Raw genomic sequence first — 26,730 nt, 5'->3', positions numbered from 1 at the left:
AAACTGATACTCCATTCTTTTCTTGCTTGAACTGTGCCCAAGAACAAAAGCCAGAAGAAGGTCACAACTTGCACATCAAATGTTCTGAATGAAGATTCAGTTGATACAGCCATTGATACAGCCGTGTTGCACCTCGGCAGGCTACAGATAAAATACTAGAATGGGACTGGGAGGAGGACAGAAGGGACAGAATATTCTGTGGAATAGATTTATTTCTATGAAGCTGGATAATTTGCAATTTTCATTTGTACTTTTCAGAAAACATTACACTTTTCCCTCATGATGGGATCATTATTGACTTAAAAATTTCTATCAGAATTCTCAGAGGGAAATACTGTCAATTATGTTGTTTTTATATAATGCCAGGTCTCCAGAGGTTTTATAATTGTGAGAACCACTAATTTGTCAGAGGATAAAAAAAAGAAAAAAAAAAAAAAGCAGGAAGGGGGGAAAGTAAAGGAAAGGCTAAGAGACTGTGATCAGCCTACAAATAGCAACAAACAAAGAAACAAATGGGATAGACTTCATCAGTCTCTACCATTTCTGAGCACCTGAAATGGACAGAAGCCTTCATTTGGTCCACCAAAAAGAAAGGCCAGAGCACAGCTCAATTTGGACATAGTGAAAAGCAAGATACCATAACATCACAGTAACCACTTGCACTGAGAGTCAAAAACTATCAGCTCGCCCATGTTCATCTGAGATGACCAGAAATTCAGTTCACCTATTTCAGTTTCCACCAGTCAGTCCAATAGCTTTCAGAGCAAGGCAAATGAATACTGTCAGTAAAAAAAAATTAGCAGTCAGGGCTGGGAGAACAGCAGGAGGGAATGCATAATAAAGACAAAAGCTCCACATCAAGGATCTAACATGCTTCTCTCAGACATATGCAAATACATATAAATGCATATGCAGGAGAAAGCACAAATGAAATATGGTAAAAAATCTGAGCCATCAAAGAAATGTTCAGTCATAAAAACTCCGGAAATTGTTGTTATTACTATTAATGTTCCATAAGAATGAATATACACTTCTCTACAACATGACAGCATATTAAATAATAAGTAAAACCCAAAAGTCTTGGAAATTTTAAAAGTTGGAGTTTCTTTACTTTTGAATGTGTCTTGACCTTAAATATCCAGCTACAAAGTATTCCATAAGTACTTGGCTTGTGTTTTTTATTTTTAACAACACTTAAGAACAAAGCTGTTATGACTATAAACTATATCGGCTTTGCAGAGACTTTACACTTATTGAATTGTAGCTATTTAGGCTGCAGTAGGCACCAGCTCTGCCAACTCTGTAGGAAAAAGTTCCTCAAGCTACAGCCAAGCTACTGTCCTTCTCTTTTTTTTTTACTTAAATGTTTCAAAGTCATGTGGCTTTTGGGGATAGTGGACTCATCCTCAGACTCTAAAAACATAAAGACGCAAAACCCCTGTAGTAACTCATATGACATATATGCTCAGAGTAGTTACATCTTCATAATCTTTATCTCTTGAAGTTCCCCAAGGCTTGTTAAGTCAGATACATATGAAGCTTTCAGGCACTTCAGTTACAGAAATTTAAATTTCTTGACTGGACTTCATGAAGGAAATATGAAAGTCCTCCAAACTCCTATCACTCAGAAGAAAGCAGTTGTCAAGCCTCCTTAATTAAAAATAAAAAATTAAATTAAAAATCCTGCAAAAAAGGAAGAATGGGCTTTTTTTTTTTGTAAGAGGATTATTGAACTTTAAAAAAAACACAACAAAATAATAAAAATTGACTCTCTAGTGGCAGATGAAGACAGGATTTCCACTGCAGTTTTCACATTTACCTTCTAGCAGTAGATCAACCAACAATGAGTCTTCAAAAAACTGTGCCCTTGACCTACAGCATACAACCTTCCAGATCTACTCTAACATAATGAATAGGAGGCTTATCATCGTGAGTCATCTAACTAGTGCCATGAGATCATTTGTTGACTTAAAGTTGAAAAGATTATTATGATATATATCAGTCAAAAATCACTGAGCTGGGAAGTGAGTGCAATAACTCAAGTAATAATTCAATATGAGGTAACAAGAGCTGTATCTCCTGGGTAAAAATACAATTTTCTCTAGCCCTTCCTTGGACAGTATGGGTACAGACTGTGCTGTTTCTCTTGGATAACACAGAAACATAGTGGCTTTACATCACTTGCAGTATTGTTACTACAAAGTTGTATTTGCACCCATTAGAAACACCAAGCACTGAATTACACATTCATTTCAGTAAGAGCTTTCTCTTGGCAAACTGCTGATCTTCCATGTACTTTTTTCTTAGCAGTTATTCCAATTTTCCACACATAAAAGTTCTGTGAGGATTTAGTCCCTCCAGCCTGACAGCTTCAGAAAGGGAGGCCCTAGAAAACCTCACAACCTCAAAAATTCTGTCCAGTCTGGGGCATAAAGGCAGACTCTTTATTTCTTACAGAACCTTTAACGGTTTTTTTTTGCTTCTTTTCTTCACTCCACACACAGACAAGGACAGAAGAGGCCTGAAACTCTGAACATTTTTTTAAGATGTTTTGCAGCCAAGAATTCAGCATCTCTCCTCCCTAGTCTACACTGGCACTCAAATGCATTAAGTTTTCTCCCACTAGTCACAAAACAAACTTATTCAGTGCATATGCTGAACAGCTCTTTAAAAATTTAATTTAAAGAAATTCACTAAGCAAAAACTGTGCTCTTTGTAATTTTACAGTGCAAGACAGCTGGCTGTTTCCAAGGCATTTATGTGCTCTTTTTTCACACTGCTATCCATATGCAGCATTAAGGTAACAGACTTCAACATTGGAGTAGATGGAAAATTTTATTATCTGGGCAACTGTCAAAGATAGTATATGACCTGAATACTTTCTAAATGTGAAACACAAATAGGTACAAATACATATTAACCACAAGATGTAAATACAAAAATTAGCACAAAGAGTTGTCTAATCAGAAACAGTGTGGCCAGCAGGACTAGGGAAGCAATTGTCCCCCTGTACCCAACAATGGTGAGGCTGCACCTCAAATACTGTGTTCAGTTTTGGGCCTCTCACTACAAGAAGGACATTGAGGTGCTGGAGCGTGTCCAAAGAAGGGTGAAGCTGGTGAAGGGTCTGACCACCTCCCCTGGGCAACATGTTCCAATGTCTGACAACTCTTCAGTGAAAGGTTCTTCCTAATGTCTAGTCTAAACCTCCCCCGGCACAGCTTGAAAAGGAGGCTGAGGAGAGATCTTATGCCTCTTTACAACTCCTTGAAAGGAGGTTGTAGTGAGGTGGGTATTGGTCTCTTCTCCCAAGTAACAAGGAACAGGACAAGAGGAAATGGCCCCAAATTGTGCCAGGGGAGGTTTAGATTGCAAATTAGGAAAAATTTATTCACTGAAAGGATTGTTAGGCACTGGAAGAGGTTGCCCAGGGAAATGATTCAGTCACCATTCCTGGAAGTACTTAAAAGACATGTATATGTGGTGCTTAGGGACAAATGGTGGACTTGGCAGTGTGTTAGCTTACCACACTTACTACACTTAACTCACTGGGCTTGATGAACTTGTAGGTTCTTTTCCAACCTAAACAACCCTATGATTCTAATCATGTCGAAGTACAAAAATACCTAGAACACATGCCTGGTTTGTATGATGCTTTGAAATATCATATAGGCTTACGGGAAATGAAATATTACCGTATCCCAGAACACTAGAGTAGAGTTTTATTACTAATAGTAAATCAAAGTAAGTAGAGCAAAGGAGAGGAGATATTTCCAAGGACGGAAAATGAAAATCTAATGCAAAACAGTTTTCACAACTAAGATGGGGAAGAAAAAATTTTACTGCCCAAGAAAGGAACACAGTAAGCAAGTTAACCTCACAGGAAGGTAGCAATAAAACAAAGGGATGCTTGTCTGCACACATACCCAAAAAGTAAATGTTGGATATAAGGAATATTATTACTCAGAAATCAAACAAAATAACTACAATATCATAAATCAAGCTGTTTCCAGCATTAGAATCTACTGCCCAGTTCACTATTCAGCCTAGATGAACATAATACAGGAAATAAGGGGAATGAAATATCTGAGATAAAATGTAAGGTCAGTGAACTTTTCCACCAGCTGCAGTGGATTTAATAACACTTTGAGTCTGATGCTGAAACATCTCTGAACAGCTGATAATGAGAATAACAGTAAAAGAATAAACCACAACTACACCAAAACCAAAAACAATTCGACAATCTGTATTCTACTGAATTCAGTTTAGATGGTAAAATAAGTGTGCAAATGACTTTCAGACTCCCTATTGTCTCAGATACCACAATTGCAGGCACATTTAGGGTACAACTGTAATATGGTGGCTTGCACCACTCATGTGTGATCAGAAAATCACACAGTTTTACCCCACTCAGGTATATGCATCCAGACTAAGTGAGTTGAATTCAGAGTGAAAGAACCTGTAAACTGCATGCCACTACATGAAAGCACCAATAAGTTGGTACAACTGACTCAGATCAGGTTGAAATAACATTTAGCATAGGCCACTTCTAAATTTTGTTCCAGAAATTCAAGAGAGAGCTGAGCAGCACTGAAGAATAAGCCAAATTCACCTACTTTCATTCAAATATATGTAACTTTTATAAATGGTAGAAGACACAAACCCACATCTGCTATAAAAGGAGAATTTCTTTACAAGCTTAATTAAAAGTTTCAGCTAAAACATTAACTATGATTTTTCTTATGCAGCTTTACTGGGGGATGTTTTAAAATCTTTTCCTTCCACTTTTTGTTACAGCCAAGTCACACACTTCTGCAGTCACATATTTCATATTTATATCCTGCATTTTCCTACTTCATAGAATCATAGTAGTTTGAGTTGGAAGGCACCTTAAAGACTATTTAGTTCCAACCCCTCTGCACGGCCAAGGACATCCTCCACTAGACCAGGTTGCTCAAAGCCCCATCCAGCCTGGTCTTGAACACTTCCAGGGATGGGGCTTCACCAGCTTCCCTGGGCAGCCTGTGCCAGTGTCTCACCACCCTCACACTAAAGAATTTCCTCCTAATGTCGAGCCGAAATCTCCCCTCTTCCAGTTTTGATCCATTACATCTTGTGCTTCCACTACATACTCTTGTAAAACATCCCTCCCCAGCTTTCCTGTAGGCCCCCTTCAGGCACTGGAAGACCTTAGACTTTGTAGCTCTGTTCTCTGAGCTTCATTCTGCTGCTGTCACAGTGGTAACAATATGCTTCCCTGTACACAGGCAGCTACAAAATTATCTCAGCATGACCACTGATTAGAATTTCAGCCTGTAAGTTCCCCCTAATTGACATCACAAAGCAACCCCATTAGGAGCACAGCAAAGGAATACTATTTTCTCTCACTGCTTTACCCAAGGAGAGCCATGAGATATGTTAAAAAATTTACTTACAGTATTTTTAATTTACAAATAAATAGATTTCTGCCCAAAATTGCCTTCCATTGATGGAAAATTAGAAAATAGGGAAGAAGTCAAAGTCAAAACCTGTCTGGTTTCTCCATTATGAAGACTTCATAAAGAAATACCCTCCAACAGACCTCTGGCTCATTATACTGTACATTAATTTTTTTTATTAGGCAACACTACTCAGATAACTGAAATTAGAAGTTGATCTCATCTTCAGTGGTATTTGCCTTGCTCTAATTGTCCCAGTCTAAACTGTAGAGCTGGAGCCCTCAGTCAGCCAGCGGAGACCAAGAAAAATCTGCTTCAACACAGCATCCTATTCTTGCTGTTTTTCTGTCTCAGACTTATCAGATCTTTTCAAGAGTTATACAACCTTCCCTCCCCTCCCCAACGCCTGTATCTAAGATCAGTCACGGCTGCAATACAGAACCCAGCATGTCCAAGATGAATTACATGCTGCTAAGAGGAAGCAACAGCTTCCTCAGGTCCTGCTAGTGAAGTTCACAGCTGTAGTGTTACTGTCAAATAATAGGAGTCTGACACAACATCACTGAGACTACCTTCTGAAAGTTAACACTTCTAATACAGACTTCCTACCTTTCTGGTGCTACTATCTGTTTCTAAAAAAAATAAAAAAAATAATAAAAAAAAAAAACAGGAAAAAAAATCAAACAAACAGAAAAAGCCAAAGTCTAACTAGATACAGGATTTTCACCTTCCCTTTTTATACATCATGTACGTCTGACTTCTACAGGCATAAAACATATAAGACAATATTTCTACTAATAGTTCCTACAGATCTGAACAAAGTTCCAGTACCCAGGAGACAGGTTTACATTTCCAAAAAACCACACACACAAACAAACAACCTATAACCTGAGTTTGACTCCACTTAACCAAGAGTCTACTAAAGTTGAGAAAAACCCCTCTCCTTAGCCTAATACTCTTTTGATCAAGTCCCATCCTAGATGAATACTTAGAAATACAACTGATGCATATAGTCGCATCAAAGCCAGTGTGACACTGCATACTTAAGAAAATATATATGAACTAATAACAGCTTTACTAGACAAGGGCTTTGTTCTGCTAACATTCAAGTACCAGAATTTTAACTGGCTTCAACCACAGTGATGTAGTCATGGCTAAAAGGAAAACCTCTCTGATTACATTGTGAAAAAGTATTTTCATGCAAATGTGTCTCTATAATTTAAAAAGAAAAAAAAAAAAGGTAAAATATTTGTTCTTGGTCCTAACAAATATTTATTTATACTGAGCTCAAATGACAAACTATGAAGGAAAACACATCATACTGTATTTGAGTTATAATACTATAAACTTTGATCTAGCTCAAGCTCACATTACAAAAAGTTTTAAGTGTCACAAAAAAGGTGCAAAAAGCCTTATCTCCTGTTTTCTTATTAAGTCACTACCATCTCAACTAAAAAGCAAAAGAACAATAAGCATAATTGAAGCACAGGCTGTTACGCCTTGAACTCAGCATTACAAATATTGAAACCCATGCTCATAACCCTCTGCACACCTCATTCTCATGGCACAGCTGTGGGGACAGACAGCTCACAGATAAAATATATAGCATTATGAATAAATGTGTCAGATCATTCAATAATTATTACTCAAACAAAGCAGTAGAGAAGACTGCTGAAAAACCTTCATAAATTGTCCACCTAGTCTTCCCTCCTATGTGAAAGTGTCCTCTTAAAACGAACAACCCTGGGATTGAAAATCACAGTAATTTTAAGGTTTCAAACTTCAGGAAGTCGATCACACACAATATGGATTTCTTTTGCCCAGCCTACCCCCAAATAAGCTCACTGTACAGACACACATACGGCATATGGATGGCTGCAGGAACTTCAGCATGAGTGAGGGACGAGGAAGCTCCAGCTGCTGGGACTGTGGCTGCGAAGGCCACAAAGCTGCACACCTCTGATAAAGGGCCATGCTTTTGACCCTGTGAGGGCTGGTGTTCTGGTACCTCCCCGGCTAATCCCACCTCAGGAATTATGCTGAGAGAGTCAGCAGTTTTAAAAGGTAACCAAATGCTGCAACAGTCTCATCTCTCTAGCTCACTACCAACGAGCTATGTCTGAATCAGCACCGCAATGGTAAATTGTTTAATTGTATTTCTATTTCTCTGACAAGGCTCATTTTCAGCACCTTCTGGCAGGGGAGACTCATACAGAGAGAAGGCACATCCAGCAACTTCTGCAAAGGAGCTCAACACAGGCAAGCTCAGATAAAGCAGCCATCACTAAGGACCACAAGGGCTGACAAGGAAGGATAAAGGAGCAGAGTAGAAAGCATGACCAGCATCTCCAAGCACGCTAGGTAAGTCATTCCCAAGCCACGCAAGTTAGAGTCCACGGGGAAGGAAAAGCAAACAAAACCTAATCCCAAACCCCACACATCTTCTCAGATGTCTGCACTTCTGCTCCCTGATCCTTCTGATTGTCTTCATAAACAAACACTTTTTTCTTCACTTCTTTCTGTGGGTATATGAAAAATTTCATCGACCTTCATCTTAAGTGCTGCCTGCAGGCAAGAAGCATAACTTACACAGTTCCCTCATCTTCCAGAGTGACTTCTCACACCCACCTTAAAACCTGTTCTTAAGTAGTCATTTGTGTAGTAAAGCTACCAGAAACCAAAGCAGAGGCAAAACTGCTTTCTTTTACAAGAACTCCTACAGAAGAAGCTTTGTTATTGAAGCACCAAAGTTTCTTCCTACAGAGAACATAACCATATAATTTGAAATCTCAATCTGTTCACTATAGCATGGCACAGAAATAAGAAGTGCAATGTAATTACAAAAAAACCCCCATGTATAGTCACTAAATGTGAGTGCATACCTTCCCTGATGGCAGTAAATGGGGTGCCTTCCTCTTCTTGTAATCTAATCACCTTCAATGCCACCAGCTTTCCATTTACCCTGAAAGGTAAAGAGGGAAGGAGAAAAAGAAATAGAAAACAAAATTAAAGTACTGAAACAGTATTGCTCATAATAGAACTTGTTTCCCATCATGTACTTATTCAATTTCTTTTTTGTCAATGCCAGCAATTCATTTATAGCACTGTAAGAAACACTTCATAGCTTCCATAATGTCAACTTTATATTTTCACACTCAGATGCAATCCAAGAAATTATCTCAGTTTTCTGTGAGTCAGTCTGTTTCTTCTCTCTCAGAGTACTAAACTGAAGCTTTGTTAAGAAGTATCATATTGTAAAATATGGTTTCAAAGTATCTGTCCTATATTTGATCCAACTGTTCAAAGAGAAAGGCATACAATTTTTATCAATCACCCCACTTGCAGTATAGCCATATTTATACTGATTGCCTCTCTTCCTCTGTATCACACCCATAATTATCACCCTCAAAAATTACAGAAGCTTGAGACGGGAAATACTTTTTAGACCATTGTGGCCATTTCCCATTAGGGTAGGACTATTCCTAAGGTACATTCTTGACTTCATGGCTCAGGCTATTGCTGGATTACAATGACTTTAATTTATAAGATTAAAAACTTTTGTGCTCGAAGGGATGGAATTTCACAACAGGTCACTGTAGTTTCAAATCTATTTGCTGGTTTCACTTCTAGGATTCAAAATCTCACCACATATGAATCACATTCAGGGCTTCACAAGAAATCCAGATGGCTCAGTTTATCCAAATTAAATCTACAACAACTGAATGAAACATAAAAACGGGTATTGATTACTCTCCTCAAGAACAAACTGATACTCCGAAACTTTAACAGACTCCCCAGGTATGACAAGCAATGGTGAGGACAGATGACCAAAAAAGCATAATACAGTTGTCAAAAATATTTTTGTTGTTGTTACTGCAATTTCTTTCTTTAAAAGCAAAATTAGCATTTACAGCCACAAAGTTCAAGGAAGCATCAGATCTTTCACACTCCTGTAGTCATGGAGGCAATTCCAAATTGTACTGGGTCCAAGAAGATGTCTTCATTTTTCTAAGCAAGATGATATAGACACCTACTGGATCTGAATTAATCTTCTCCCTCAGGCTTTTATTTTTTGTAGTTAGATGATTTCAGTGACAGGACAGCTACCGTCTTGTTTCTTCCGATTATTCTTCTTTTACAACTGCCAGAACCTCATTAGCCCTATGCAAGGATTATGTAATGACTCTGAGCAACTTAAGAAACCTTGGTTATCTAAAGACGGTTTACTCATCACCTTCCAACTACTCATAATACTTCAGACTGGCACTAGTTCAAGCCTTAAGCCAGTAGTCACGGTTGAAAGGTAATTATTAGCTTAACCCTACTGGATTATCTGAATTTCTCCTTATATATACTCTCCTTACATATACTTTCGTTTAGATTTAAACAGGACTTCTGGCATCATAAGAAGATAAGCCTTGCCACGTGTCATCCACAGATACAAGAATCAACCAGAATAAAAGCAGAAGTAGACAGACTGATGACAAGACAGGCAGTTCATATAGTTGTGTAGTTTTCCATTCCTCCATCAATACATCACCCTACCTATCACAAACATATAAATAAAGACATCTGGATAACTTTATTATTTTACAATGGAAGAAATAACAGTGAAGGAGGAATTTAAATAAGAAAAGAAAGATCCATTTTCCAGATAAAGAACAAGCCAGATGCTGTATTCAAAGAAGTCAATGGCGAATCTGACAGAAAACAGATCTCTTGCCAAAGACTCGAGCAAACAGCACACAGCATTCTGTAGATTGTGTTGTGCTTAATCCAAAGTCCTCCAATCCATTGATTCATAAAGAGTAATAAATAACACAAACTGCAATAGTATGGAACCACTTATGAAGAACTACAGTTAAACAGAGCAGGAGGGCTGTGCCGTTTAGATATCACTGATACATTGTCATTGGTACCTGTCATCATCTCAATAGAAATCATGGCAAATCTTAATACTATTGAAATGACTGAACTAATCTCAAGTAGTGTTCCTCTGGGATTTCATTCTCCCCTTTAAAATTATTTATCACCAATATATCAATCTATAACTTTCAGAATAAAACAGCCTCCTTATTCTCATTTATTCCCCAGTCATTAAAACCTTTTTTTTCAGCACATTTTCTATAAAGAGGAAAATATAAATCTGGAGATGTCAGAAATGATGAAGTATCATCAATTAAAAGAGATAGGTGCATATATTCACATCTTTTAACTATTCTCCCACTCTTGCAATATCAGGATGCAGTTAAATCATGCTACAGAGATGAGCTATGGGCTAGCAGATCAATCCCTGCCACACACTATTGCCACTGCCTTTTATTTGCTTTCATTCCTCCTACACCCTACAGTGAGGGAGAGTGCTTAGAGAGCTCAAACAGGAGAAAACTGCCCTTTCCAAAGAACTAAATAATACTTCAAAAATGTATGAAGGTATTTTTCAAAAAAAAATATGAGAGGAAGAAGTGGGACCACCTCTTGAGAAGCAGCGAGCCATGTGATCAAGCCAGATATACCATGAAATTATGCCCTGAATCTTGTGATGACATGCCAAAATAATGAGCAATTTCCTTGGAAACAGCATTGAAAAACAGACAAATGATGAAGTATCATCAATTAAAAGAGATAGGTGCATATATTCACATCTTTTAACTATTCTCCCACTCTTGCAATATCAGGATGCAGTTAAATCATGCTACAGAGATGAGCTATGGGCTAGCAGATCAATCCCTGCCACACACTATTGCCACTGCCTTTTATTTGCTTTCATTCCTCCTACACCCTACAGTGAGGGAGAGTGCTTAGAGAGCTCAAACAGGAGAAAACTGCCCTTTCCAAAGAACTAAATAATACTTCAAAAATGTATGAAGGTATTTTTCGCATTTTAAAAGCAAAAAACAAAAAAAAAAAATATGAGAGGAAGAAGTGGGACCACCTCTTGAGAAGCAGCGAGCCATGTGATCAAGCCAGATATACCATGAAATTATGCCCTGAATCTTGTGATGACATGCCAAAATAATGAGCAATTTCCTTGGAAACAGCATTGAAAAACAGACCTAAAGAAAATTACCTCTGCAACCTATCAGAACTTGTCTTTGAAACCTTCAGTAGTGATCAGATAAGGTTAGCAGAATTCCTCCCAGATATTACTTCACGTTTGTCTTCCATGACTTTCAAAGCTCAGTATTTTCATTATTTTCAAATAGAGGTAGAAAAACTGACAGGCAGACAGCCATTTAGACAATGAAAAGGCAATGTTGCTGCCCTTTTTAGCATTTAGGATTCATTAAACTGCCTCTCTTGCTCACTGTCCAAAGTAAACAATTTCACAACTTCTCAAAACAATACAATTAACTGTCAAGGATTTCACTTATCATATTACGTCCATCCTGTCATCTGCTTTGTTAGCTTCTATTAAGGACAATACTGATTATAAAATTCCTATTTTTTAAAATAGAAGGCACCCTGCTTCCTAAACTAACTTGCTTTCTCTTCCTCTCATCCAAAAAATCTTCAGAGAAAGGACAGAAATCCTGAAGCCTCTCAGACTACCACACAAAGCTACTTCACTCGGGGCAGATGACCAGCAGCTGATGCAACAGTTTTCCAATTCATAGAAATTCAGATTTTTAATGTTCCATTATCTCTTCTGATTTCTGATTTTACATGCAATGTAGACAAAAGAAAACTCTGTCAAAAAATTGTTTTATGTGGCATATAGTAAAAGCCTGTAAACTATAAAAAAGTTATCCAGATATTACAAAAAAATGCTGATATAATGTGTCATTCAGCCTTTTCTAAAACAGCACATATCGGCATTACCAAAATAAAGAAACATTTATAAAAATGACCATTTATGAGAAAGTAGGGAAGATTAGAAATTATTTAATGCTTTACTGCATCATTAAGAATATATAATACTGGTGAATATAAAGTAACTGATAACTTAGTTGACTTCACTGGGGATAATGCTGATGATGCCACACAGAGAACAAGAGTACAATGATACTATTTTCTCAAATTCTTCAGTTATATTTAGATGCACTAAGTGTTCTAAATATATTTTAAAGTCAGTTAACATAAAATCAGCCACTCTGGTTTCAATCTGTTTGTGGAATAGTTTTACCGCTGGCCAGAGTTGAAGCTGAGTTCCTAACTTGAGAAAGTGCTAAGGTTGCCAACATTCCTGCAAAGAAAAACCAGTAGGTGGTATTGGGATGTTGCTCTTATTTGTGAAACACATTTCAGTAAACTAATATTTATGAAGAAAATTGTTAAATATTAATTTACACTAAAACCTCAATGTTTGATAATCAAACCTGGAGAATATCTACTTAGATCTACTATGTAGTGATATTAATGTATCAAACAGACATCTAAAAGCCCAAGCAGACCATGGTGACCTAATGAAACCAGGCTCTGCCAGAATCTTCCTTTGAAGAAACCTGACCAGAGGCAAATTCATTGTAGGTTTAGTGACTTCTGATTATTCTACTAACAAGTAACTAATTCCACATTGAGGGAAATACTTCTTTTAATGATTAGCATGAAAGACAGTTAAATGTAAACATGGCTTATATTATAATTCTCTTGCTGAAAAGGACTTAATGTTTGTAGTTTAAGAGAAACATTTACAGTCCCGCCAAAGCCTTGTGGTGCAAACAGTCAAGGGACTAACGTGGCTCCTCAATTTCTCCTTTTGACTCCCACCATCTTTTAACCTCCATCCTAAACAGAAGTTACCTTGTTTTAGAATAAGCCAGTGGATTAAAGACACTTTATAAAGCTGATGTTTATTAGGGCTGAAAAACAAGATCACAGCATTCCAAGAGAGTTGAATAATTTAAATTATTAATCAGTGTTGTCACTGGAATTCAGGGATCCTGTTTTTCACAGGACTTAATGGATCACTGCTTCAAGTGGCAGTCCCCTTCTGAACAGGAGAATTTACCTCCAGGTCCCTCATTCCTACAGCTCCCAGCCTTCATCATTCAGTTCAAACTAATCAGCTGTTAACCTAAGCACAGGGACTGCACTTGACCCACACCTGCTGGAAGCAAATGCTGTGGGACTGGCAGAGGGAGGAGGATGCACAGCACCAATCCTCCTCCATACACTTTGTGTCTCTTTGGGACCCACTGATGTTCATACAAAGAATTGAGTTTCACATCAAGAGAATTTGAAGATGAACATAGTGGCATCACTTATAAGTAAAGTGGCCTCTTACAACTCTGCACACAGAGTAACAGTCATAGGGGATCTGAGAGATGCCTTTCCACAGCTAACTGGAAAATACATCAGTGCATAATGGCATTTAGTAAGCAGATTACTCCAGCATTTGCTCTATCATTCAATCATGCATACATGTGTCAGTGCCAATAAATTACTATCCAATAACTTTTAGCACTTGGATCCAATCTAACTATATTCTATTCTAGGATTTCTTGCGCATTTTCCTGAGCAGTCCCAGGCAAGAAATATAATAAATTTTCTTTCCTCAGGTCTGTCTCCTGCCGCAAGAGATAATAAGGCTAAGTGACTTCTGTAAACTACTTTGTGGATTGAAACACAGCATGTATAGTGTAATGTTCTCTTTATATACACAACTACAGAGGAAAAATATCCCAATACTTCTTTTAAATACTGAGATTTCACTTAGTAAACGGTCAACGTAGTCAATTATTCATTTTCTACTTAGAATCACAGAATCTTAGGGGCTGGAAGGGACCTTGAAAGATCATCTAGTCCAATGCCCCTGCCAGAGCAGGATCACCTAGATCACCTTAGTAACTTATTTTAGTACTTACATTACTTTAATATTTTTTCCACCACTTCACATTTTAGTTTAACATCAAATTATCATTAGTTTTGCATCTAATTCAACTTGAAAGTATTGTTTTTATTCAAGATTTACAATGCTAGAGATTTTTAAAGAGCTTCTATTTACAATACCATGTCATGACTTAAAACATGTAGTAAAAAGCTGCCTACAAAAATCAGAACAGCAATTTGAGCTCTCAGTCACACTCAGTGAAAGTTTCAGCATTATAAATAAAAAATAAAAAAACACAAAATACTTAAGTCATCCTTTTCCTGTTGCAGCCATTCCAAACATATATGAAAGATTACGGTCAACTATGCAGGTATAATGTGTACTACAGTACATCATGCCAACAACAAATACACAGTTCCCACTGATCATTCAGATATTCCCTGCTGCTCCAAGAATAACACGGCATGGAAACCACAGCCAGTGCAGCGCGTGGTGCCTGCCCTCCTGTGCACGAGTTCTCTCTAAGATCCACTCTTTGTACCACAAACTCCCTGTTGAGTTTCAGGTGAAGAGTAAGAATTATTGCCTTAGACGGAGATAAATGCAAAATGTCCTGGCTACCTGATAACTTTAATCTTGGGGTACACACTGGAATCACCTTGAACATTGAAAAAATCATATTTCACATAGAAACAGGAGAGGTAGCAACTGAAGGATTGCCCTACACCTCTGTGACCTTTGAGCTCTTGTTGACAGCATCTGTTTCCACTATGTTTGCTCAGTGCTCTATCAGTTTCTCATGTTACCGGTTAAAAAGCATTGAAACCAGAATTTATTAGGACAAGCATTTTATTAGGGATAAACTGAAATTATTTAATGTTATGGTAGGAAAACTAGTCAAAAAATGTGTGAGTTTTCTGTTACAAATTCGATACATTTTTGCAACACTTTGGGCATGTCCAGCTTAGTGAAGGTGTCAAAAAAGTGAAAGTAAACCAAAACTAACATGGACAAGCAAGAAGTAGATCAGGATCACAGTGATACAGAAGCAGAGGAGATATCTTGCATCTCAAAACACAGGCTCATGCTGTGCAAGCAGCAGTCACAGATCACACCACTTTAACTGAGGTAATCTTTTTTAATTCTTTGCCTTGAAGGGCAATTGAACGCAGTGGGGGAAGAAAGAAACGATGCCAACTCATAATATTGCCAAAAGCACAGGTTTTTCCCATAAGTGCAATATGTAGAGTTCCCAGTAAGAGCACATAAGGCCTCCATGCTGCTTTGTAAAGGGCTCTGGTTGGCAGCAGCTCCCCTGTGCTGTCACCAGCTTCATCTCCAGACTCCCATAAACTCACATCAACATTTATGTGCCACAGATCAAGCCAGTTCCCATTGCTGTACATTCAGGTACATTTATAACCAAGCTCAAGAAGGAAGAAGGTCAATGGCAGCAGGAAGATATAAGTGTCGATACACAGTCAGGCAGCATTTTTTCAGCTCAAACACACAACGAAATAATACAGGAATTCAAAAGGCATTTATTGCTTTGCCCCTACTGCATGGCAAAGATTCAAGGTGTTAGAGTCAATGGAACTTCCACCATTTTTTGCAGTATTCTCAGTAAATTACTAGACTTACTTCTCCAAAATTTTACATTAATAAAAACCAAAAGCAGAGATCACTTCAAAGCAATCTCTATTTTCTGCAGTAAGCAGCCTCTTGGGATTTTATACCATAAAGTAACATGTGAGAAGCTAACCTGAATGAAAGTAGAAAATGAACAGGCCAAGATGAGCTTCATTTTGCATGACTGATGTGCAACATGTGAAATCAAATAGATTTGCCCATTGATGTAACTGTCATCCAGGAACAAATGGCTGCTCGGCTATTTCTCCCATAAACAGAATAGCCCAGCCTAAGAGATTACTGCTTCACTTTCCTCAGTAACACAGTCCCATTCACTTTGCTGCTTCCTCACCCTGGGGGATCATTCTTATCTGACTACAAAAAGAGAAATCCATCACTCAGTAAGAGAAATTGGCTCACTTCTGTTCACTGTCCCGGGATACCACCACAAATACTCAAATAGACAGAAAAGTAATGGATTTTATAGGAAGGCAAGGGCTTGGTACCACTGATCCTGCTCTAAGTTATACAAAGCCAGGCTTGTCTTGAAAGCAAGTTACTGCATGCATTGCTTCAAATTTTAAGAAAGGAATGGCTGATTTTGTGTGCTTGGAGGCAGGTATGTATCTTTTGGTCTTTCTAAATAGTAAGGTAAGATCAATGAATTTTTATTCCATAATTATGATCACCAAGGGAAATAATTTTAAAAGTTGAAATGTATCTCAGGAAACGCATTTAAAAAACACAAACCCCACGACTTGCCACATGCAGCTGGTTATATAGGTTATATTGAGGAAAATAATTCTGAAAATAAAGCATCATTCAAAACAGCTCAATCTGATCTTAAATTCTCCATCTTCAACTACGGTTAAGGACCATCTCGGAAACATTTTGGCAAAATGAGAAAGTCAAGCATCAGAGTTGGTTGAGAATTATGGATTTTCAAGCATTTTGACCAAAATGCACTTGTGGTGCAAGTATTACCAGCTGTTCCAAATACACATCATGTTCGTGTTCTGCAGTGTGTCGTAACGGCTTAATCCTTCAGCAGTCAGACTGGGCACATGCCAAAACAAGCAGTCCTCTTTTGACCCATTTTGCTCATTCTTCTTCCCACTGAATCTGTCGCCAGGGGAAACGGTGATGCATATCACAGTGTCACCTTCTGTACCTACATCAGGTGCTCAAAAAAAGTTACTGTATCTATTTATCATCTTAGATAAAGCTATAAACAGAGCTGATCTGCCAGAAAAGCAGCAGCAAAGTTAGACTCTCCTGGAACATCCAGAGCCAACACTGGCCCATCCATTCGCCCTTCCCTGTCATCTGTCTTCCCCAAAACTACAACAAAGTAGTGATGTTCTTTCTGCTTTGGAGATACCACCTAGACTAGACATTCCTCAGTTTCTCATGGGGACAGAAGAGGTAACAGGGCTACATTACCTCAATCAGTAACTCCTAAAATTGCAGATAGACCCTTTAGCATTTCCCCTGTTCTTGAAGTACAACCTCCTCCCACTGTGAAGAAACTCAACTGTTTCTCTAGTTGATGAAAGAGAAGTCTGGATTGAAGGTGCTGAATCTGGTGTGCAGTGTAATATGGGAATTATTCAGTTCTCAGTGGGAAAAAAAAAAAGCCAAAGGAAATTAAGCAAATGAAGAAATATTATTATAACAGCAATAGTCTCTGCATATGCATTCTTATCCACACTCTAGTTACACACACTTTTTTCAAAACAAATTTTACAGACCTTGCAAAAGATGTCACGAATCAGAGGAATAAGGTTATATATATTTGTAATAATTTACACTACTTATCCAGGGCTTGCTATTTACAATGGATAATGCAAAGAGCACAGTCATTTCAATTCATTATTCAACTATCATTAAAATCATTGAAGTATTTCTTACAGATCTGCAGTCAGCTCTACAAAAACAAATGAATATTTCTAATTAATATATATTTCACAACACATTCACAAGTCATCACTGAATGCTTCAGGCATGCACTTTGCTTTGTTTTTAACTTCCATTCTGTTCCACTGATTGACAGGACATCTAGCAGCCCTGCTGCCTTTGTTCAATCTTACTGAAAGTCAAGGCACATGGGAAAACAATCACCAGATACGCACTGTGATTTTACTAAAGCATTTTACTAATAAGGCACAAGCTGAAATCTATACTGTCTTCTCTTATTACTTAGACCTCAATAAAATGCTTACATGTGTATAATGTCTGGAACTTATGGTGATGAGTAACCATTAACAATACAACGTTATTGCATTTTCTTGAAAAAAGCTGCCAGTGAAAGACAATACATGCTCTGGCGTTTACATTCAAAACATGTTTTTATCCACATCAGCTGTCATTATGCTCATCAACCTCAAAACTACTTAGAGATGAGGACACCCTTCATTCTGATTTGCTACAAATACTCAGTGAAAAAAATAATTTTCAGGACCTACCTAACTTAATGACCTTGGAAAATGTTAATACATGTTTTAGTAGTTAACCTGTTCCACGACTGTCACGATATTCTCTCTGCTGAGAATGGCAGTTACCTCATGTATAATTCACTAGACAAAGTTTTTAAATAAAGGTATCACATGTACCAAATCTCTCCCTCAAAATTACTTTAATATTATAGAATAATAACAATTACTTATTATTTCAGAAAATTGTATTATGAAAATTGAGTAATTAAATTAACTTGCACCAGACACTCTGCTTGACAAAAGATAGTTCTCAACTAAAGCACTAGGTCAAGTAGTCTACTTAAAGTATGATCACTGAGTTACTGTATACAATACAGAAGCACTTAGGGCACTGGAATAAAAAAGTTGCAACAAATAACATCAAAATGTATACAGTAGAGTATTTTGAGGTGAAGTAGTTGCAACAATTGTAAATAAAATCTTTTATAACAAACTAAACTTAAAGTAGTTCAAAATTCCATTAATTCCCTTCAAGTTATTTTATTCATGTTTTTAATAAATACAAACAAACAATTAATAACTTATTGCATATATTCAACATTGCTCTCAGAACATCAGAAAAATCTACTTGACATTATATTGTGCTTTTACCCCTAAAAATTATTTTGGTATTATTAGTGAGAAAGCAGTAAAACATTAAATTGCCAAAAAAAATCAGATTAACAAGAGGGGATCTCATCTTGTTCTGATGTGAAGGTAGTATGCTACCTATGCAACACGGTCTCAGCCTCTTTCACTAGAGCACATGGCAGCCAGTAGCACGGTGCTACTGTGCTAAATTCACAGCAATCTATGCACATGTGCAGAAACATTATTACTACTTATCATTATTACTTTCTGCTTATTGTAATTTACACACAAAAATAAATGAAAAAAAAACCAAACAACTCCACTTACTTGCTTTTCCCTTTGTATACTGTAGCATAGGACCCCTCCCCTAGTTTTTCCAGTTTTTCATATGAGTCTGCTTTTCCAAACTTGGGGCTTGTAGGCTAAACAAAACAAAAAAAGATGACCTTTCAGCATGTATTGCACCTGCAACATTAACTGCTTTGATTCATCCTCTAGAGATCAAACATCATTATCAAAACTCATAGACCTATATGTATTCTGGAGTCAACAATAACAAAAAAATTAGTAGCAGAGCTAATGAAACAATATAATAGGCTACTCAAATAAAACATCATTTGACACCCCAGATGGTGGTTGCTGATATTAACCATACACTTACATCACTGGAACTATCAGAAGGATTTTGTTCTTAATCAAATAGGTATTTCTGGTTTATTTTTCACATATATCATTTCATACAGGGGAAAAGATCATTAAAAACTAAGCCAACTTATTTTTATTAAGAGGTCAAAGCAACAGTCTTAACCTACCCTACAAAATCAGATTAAAAGAGATACTTGCAATGATTTTTGCTCAAAGGGCCAGAGAGATCAGCTCGCCTTTGCTACAGACTGCTCCTTGCCCCACTCTTACATAGTCCTAACAGAGAATATCACAATGCTTTAAAAACAGAAATTCATCTGACATGAAAACTTTCCAATTTAGTTCTTGGAAAATGTTTCAGTTTTTTTAAGTACTCTTGTTTTCCCAAATTTCCTAATTTTTCAGCTGTCTGGAAGGAAAGGGCTTTTTACTTTTCCCCCAAGACCAGAAAAACTGGTTCCCCCATTGCAAAAAACTGACCTGCAGCTGTCCTCAGCATTATCTAGATATAGTTCAGACTGCAGTGCTCAGATGTCCTGTACCTAAACCAACCAAAAGAGTTCAGAGCAGAAACTCTGGAGAGTCAACACTGATGCTCAAATCACATACGGGGGCTGATTTGTCAGCACTCTGGGTTTAACACTACAAAGAAAAGCAGTCAAGCAAACCAGCACGTTTAGTATTGAATTCAACTGGGAGGTGCTAAGCCATGCACAGCTGCACACAGTGTACACTCACATTTAGGATCTTATACCTGATTTGCAAAAAGGATTCAGGTTTCAGCTTTTTGAAAGGAAAAGAACATTATAGTACAGGACACATCTGTGTGCAAATTTCTTTAAAACCATGGTCAAAAGTTTTAAATCAACTGAATCTAAAAATTACTTCTATTTAAGTAGACAAGAGCATCTCAGGTGAGATGACTTGGTATCTCATACCTCTCCACTACTACACCAAATAAACTATTAGCCAGAAAAAGTAAATATTGTCTTTATTCAACTACTCTACATTTGTCCTAAGCCATTGGCATATATACATCTTTTTTGAAACTAACATCTCAGCCTTCTATTGAATGGCATCAGGATACACACACATACGTTTGCAAAATTGAGCATTTTCATCTCCCTTCAATACACAGAACAATCTGTTATTTTGCTATCCAATTCCTAAATATTAAAAGATCCATGAAAACTTCTTGTATGGGAACTCTCAGATCTTTTTCCTGTTAGAGTATTTAGAACATTTAATTATAAATAAGGCAGTAATATTTTTGGTTCCCAGTCTGTGCTTAAAAATGCATTCTGACTGGTTAGAAATTATTTATTTTTTTCAATCACAGTTTTAATACAGATGTCACTAATAGAGGTGAATAAAATATTCTTTCAGGTAGCCAACTCACTTAAGTACCAATTATGGACTAACACATTACAAAACCACAGAAAACAAGTGTTTAGAAGTCTCCCATATAATGAAGAGGGATAGCAAAGTATTTCCTAAATTGCAGGCTGCAGTGAACACACAGTGAGTAGCTTTGTTTGGAGTGGGAATGTTGCCCTAGTTAGCAATCAACAATTTACTGTTGGTTTCCTGGTAATGAGGAAGAAAAAGGAGAGGGTTTATACATGTGTTTTATATCTATTCTTACTTTCACATCAATATTTACTTTTATTTTTTACCACTGGAAAACTTAATCTAAAGGTCACAACAATTTGTGATGCCTTAAGATCTTGATAGGAAACAGGATGCCTCTAATCCATTACCACAGAGTAAATCACCAACAGTAATTGTTCTTAAAACCGCCAGCTCATTTCTCCATACTCCAGTTGCCAGAAGCATGGACAGAAGGTCATGCCTTTTGACTCACTCTCCTCCTGGAAGCTGCTGCATCCTTGCTGAGATGTTAATGCAAAATGCTAGAAGCTTGCACTGGCAGGACCAGGAGACCTCACTCCTGGTTGTACAGACGAGGTGCTGGTTTCAACTGTCTTGTCCTCAAGTGGTACTCCACACAGAGCCCCAGGGCTCAGCTCTGCAGCAGAAAGGCTGACCAGCCACCTCCTATAAGCAGCCCAAATCACTTGTCCAGTGCCTGCTCATGCCAGGCATGAGCTGACCAGAAACAACCAGAAAACAATCAGAAACCCACCCGTTAGCCACCACCACTCCCTTCTGCAGTAAACCCATAAGGCTGGCATCCTCCTCTTGCCATTCTACAGCACCTGTTCCAGCTCTGTTCCAGCTGATCACTCACACTATTAGATCTCCCTTTGTGAAAATGGACATCCCATGACAGGGAGGTGGAACGAGATGATCTTCATGGTCACTTGCAATCCAAACCCTTCTAGGATTCTATTACATTATTCTTCCTTTGTATTTGTAGTCTTAAAAGGCTTACAATGTTTGTAGGCACCTGATGCAGAAAAGAACTTCAGAGGGTTTTGCCCACACATTTTCCAAATAAATTCTGAGGCAGCAGACACTTTGCAACTGCTTTGCATTATATTTCTTAATGAAACAGCAAGACAAGTCTCACTCAGCACAGGCAATCACTTTAGAAAATTAAGGAACAAATTTACCATTTCCCCAGTGTTTTCTCAATACTTTTAAAAATGAAGCCTCACATATTAAATCAGACTTACAATTACAAATTGCTTATAAAGGCAAGAATTTCAGGCACTTCTTACCTTTCCTTTTTTTTTTCTAGATTATAAAGGAGGTGAGGACTGACTGAGAGAATGCAAAAACCCAGAACTTTAAAAAAAATGTAAGTTGTAGGCTTAAAGGGATATAAATAAAGGGCTATGGAAGAGACTTAAATAATTTTAAGTTCCATGTCACTGCTGGAAATTATAACCGTTTCAGGCTGCTTTACAGGAGTGCTTTACACTCCACCTTTCATATAGTTATTTTTTCAGCTTCATAGCAATGAATTTTGTTATTCAGATTCCTCCACATTAGTTTATTTTTTTCCAACCATTTTTGTTAAAAAAATATGCCTTGTTTCAGCAAGATTGTGGCAACAATATTTTTTTTCAGCAAATGCTAAATTTAAAATTAAATATAGAAAATTCACTTCTAAATATAACTTCTTCATTTAAAGTATTTTATTCCTTCCAGTAAAATATATGGGAATACATATACACAGAGATTTCTATTTGTAAAGTCACAGGAGTCCCATATTCTGCCTAGGATATGGTTGACTGGAAGACACATACCAAGTGAGACATATCCAAAGTATGTCAGATGTACAGTGCTTGCATCAGCCACTGACATATGTCTCAAGCAGCAGACTCACAAGAAGTTCCCTATATATTAGAAAGTTGGTGAATCCTCCAATTCCCCTCCCCAGAAGGGATTTCTCAACAGAAAAGAGTACTCATTTTAGCTGAATTTCAACTAATTTCAGCTGAATGCACATATTTTGGTAAATGTTTGTTTAAACAAACATTTTTGTTTGTTTTGTTTTAAGATCTATCGTTACAATATTTCTGCCACAATTGTTTTTTCTTTCTTCTTACTCCTCTTTACTGCTTAACCCTCTAAAACACCAACATAGAATCACAGAATCATTTAGGTAGTAAAAGACCTTTAAGATCACCAAGTCCAACCATTAACCAAGCACTCTCAAGTCCACTAAACCACACCCCAAGCACCACAACTACGCATCTTTTAAGTACGCCCAGGGATGGTGACTCCACTACCAGACTGTTCCAGTAGCTGACAACCCTTCTGGTGAAGAAATTTTTCCTAATACCCAATCTGAACCTCCCCTGGCAAAAGTTGGGACCATTTCTTCCCATCCTGTTACTTGTTACTTGGGAGAAGAGACCACCATCCATCTTGCTACAACCAGGTAGGTCTGATCTCCCTTAGCCTCTGTTTCTCCAGACTAAACAAGCCCAGTCCCCACCGCTGGTCCTCCTAAGACATGTTCTCTAGACCCTTCACCAGCATTGTTGCCCTTCTCTGGACTCGCTCCAGCTCCTGAATGTCCTTCCTATAGTGAGGGGCCCAAAAATGAACACTGTATTTGAGGTGTGGTCTCACCACTGCCAGGTACAGGGTGACAATCACTTCCCTAGTCCTGCTGGCCACACTATTTCTGATAGAAGCCAGGATGCTATTGGCCTTCTTGGCAACCTGGGCATCTTGATGGCTCATACTCAGCCAGCTGTCAACAAAAATATGTCACATCATAACATTACTGTGATAAAAGGACAATCTCTGCCATGTCTGAAAACTGATTATTGACTGAATGTGTAATTTTTTTGTTAATTAAAACCCTGAAATGTTTTCTATTAAAATGTTATCATTATTTGCTGGATATAAGCCAAAGGAAGATCTCCTCTCTACAAGTTCTGTCACTATCTTGCCATGTGAATATTTTTTCTCAGAAATTTTCATCCATGTAGTAAAGAAAGCCTTAATGGAAAATTACACTGAAAATCACCTGACTACTCTTATAGAAGCTGTGTGGGTTACATTCTCATGCATTTTTCATAACTGCAAAACACCTTGTGAATGTCACACTTAACCAGCACACTCCTGAGTCTAAGTTTTAAATAGAACTTTTTTTTAAAAAACTTTTTTTAAGCTGCAGAATATTAAAACTTCAATATAGAACATCAATACAAAACTATCCTTAAGGGAAAAACACTATGTTCACAGTACCACTGTAAATTACTGAAAATCAAAATGAAATATCTGTGTTCTGTTACATGCCTCCAAACAACTAAATTCATTGCTAGAAAAATTTCAAAATAAAAGGTAAGCCAGGAGGCCTGAGATTAAATCACAAGAAACGAAATCAAATTTAACCACTCAAGTTTCACAGTAATTAGTCCCACAGTAATTAGTTTTTATCCTATGAACAATAATAGGTCAACTTGGTCACACTTTTTTCTTTATTTTTTAAACCTTGCAAGTTAGACTGTTTCCTAAGGCAATGTTCAAGGGATACAAAGGCATCCAGGAATCCAAACTGAGCATTAATCTGAGCTGTACGGATCCCATCCTGTTGCTGGGATCTTTCTAACCCTTTAACATGTAGCCATAAATTAAGAGCAACCTGAGCAGGAGTGACCATAGAGCAATTTGTGAAAGGGCTGGATGCAGTTTTTAAAGCTGTTGACTTGTTCTCCAGTTTATTAAAGCACAGGAGCTGAACCTACTGCCACATTTTATCTGCCTTATCATCTAAATCCTCCAGGTTAATGATTCTTAAAGATTCCCCTGTGCCAGAAAAGAAAAAATACGCTCTCTACACTGAACTCTCAAATTATCTTACCTCAATAAAATGTCCTGACCAGGAAGGATGCATTTAACCTAGTAATTAATAGGTTCCTAAAACTGGAGAAGGCTGCACACACCTGAGGAGAAAGGCAGGTAAGAATAGCATATCAAGTGTTTAAGCAGACACAAAATATGCGCAACTTTAAGGTAAAAATCTGACTTTAGTGTCTGCTTTAGTTAGATTTCCTATGCAACTGATTTACAATGTGTTTACAGAATGAGTTTGTGCTTTTTGCACGTATTTTTTTAAGGAAAGTTGCATATAACAGGACAGAAAATTAATAGATGTTACAGAAACAGAGAGAGGCTGTTCTACCACAGGAGAAGGGGGGGGTCAATGGAACAAAGCATTACTTTTTGAAATATTTTTATCTGAGTGAACTGTTTATATTTATGCGAGTTGGTAAAAGATTAGTGTTTTGCTGCATTTAATTTTTAAAAAGTAACTGAAAAGTAGTATATATACTTTAGAATGACACTTGAATTCATTGCCATAGATCTCAAGCCATTCAAGGAGAATGGACTGATGTGTATCACTACATAAGCAGATAGCTAGGTTATAAAGCTTGCAATATTCTATTTAAATACTGTGCAAAAGTACTGGTTTTGTGTATAAAATGTGAACACTGAAAACTTCACCTTGCACTGGAGAAAAAGAAATAAGGCCACATGTCTAAGGAGCACAGATCTCGAATAAAACTTTCAGAGTATTAGAGTCAAACCATCTTCCAAAGGCAGTGTTATTTTGGGAATAGTGGCTTGTGTTCGGTTTTGAGCTGTGCTTTATTTTAACAAGTTTATTTTGTAGTTTTACAATGTCCTCAGTTACGGAGAAAAGAAAAGCAAGTTTCTTCCCTTGGTAGGCAAAAGACTCGGGAAAAAAAATTAGAAACATATATATACAACTATAGCTATGTATATTTAATATATATATGTATTTTATACATATGTACTGTGTTCTGCTGGATCAGAGCAAAGGTTTGTCTATACAAGTTCCCTTCTTCTAACAGGGGCTGACAGATGATGCACTGGTAGTCAAACACCTACTTTACTACGTCCAATGTGAATATAATCCATTAGTCTGTTGTGATAAAAGGAGAAGTTTGCTCTGCTTTAAATTTCATTCCAAATGACATACAATTTCAATCAGCTTAAACAGTTTGAAAATCACACTCATAGATGTTTTCGTACTTTTAAAAGAAGGGAGTTAAGCAAATGCAATCCAACATGACTGTTTCACATAACGAGTATGTAAATGTCAGGAGGAAAGACTTGAAGTGTAAAAATTAAGTTTTGTCTTATAAGAACAAAAAAGAGAGTGCTAACTTCTGTCTGTATGTTGCTGCACTGCTTAAAAGCACAGGACTTCTACCAGTTTGCAGCAAGGTGTGACATTAACTGCAGAAAATTACTTCATGTTCAAGAGAAAATTTTTTATGTTCCAAGTGCCAATCTGTGGGCAGGGACACACAGTTCCAGCTTTCCAAAACCTGTGTTATGTGCCATCTTTCTCACTGCAGAGTGCAGAGCATTTTGAAGGTATGGAAAACACAAAACAGGTGAAATGCCACCTCCGGAGCATTATCTGATGATATCACAAAACACTGAATCTGATCCCTGCAAGAGAGCAGATAAGGGTACTGAAACTAATCAAAGCAGAACCTAATGCTCTGGGACATTACAAATCAGGTCTTTCAGGTCACATCTTGAAAAATGTTATTTCTGAGACAAATAAAGGACTTTCACTTAAGTAGAAGCAGTGATACAGAGACCACAAGACCTTTTGAAAGACACCACTTCCCCACCTGATGGCTTCCGAGGACTTTAAATGATGAAAGGGAAGAGACTAAACAGAAGCTTATTTCTAAATCCATTCCTCTAGCAACCA

General features: G+C 37.4%; 1 protein-coding gene across 2 annotated transcripts in view; it reads right to left on the bottom strand.

The window, feature by feature from the left end:
• CDK14 (cyclin-dependent kinase 14) overlaps window positions 1-26,730 on the bottom strand; it is a 254,892-nt gene that overhangs the window by 208,570 nt on the left and 19,592 nt on the right. For both annotated transcript variants that reach the window (XM_010001563.1, XM_010001564.1), the window contains 2 exons: window positions 19,233-19,327; window positions 8,321-8,400 (listed from right to left, as the gene is read on the bottom strand). In XM_010001563.1, the coding sequence (XP_009999865.1) occupies window positions 8,321-8,400; window positions 19,233-19,327 (175 nt within the window). The remainder of the gene's footprint in view (window positions 1-8,320; window positions 8,401-19,232; window positions 19,328-26,730) is intronic.

Source organism: Chaetura pelagica, unplaced genomic scaffold (genome assembly GCF_000747805.2).
Source record: "Chaetura pelagica isolate M959 unplaced genomic scaffold, ChaPel_1.0 scaffold127, whole genome shotgun sequence".
In the NCBI taxonomy this organism is placed as follows: domain Eukaryota; kingdom Metazoa; phylum Chordata; class Aves; order Apodiformes; family Apodidae; genus Chaetura; species Chaetura pelagica.
The sequence above is the reverse complement of the archived record's forward strand: the minus strand, read 5'-3'. Positions and strand labels throughout refer to the sequence as shown.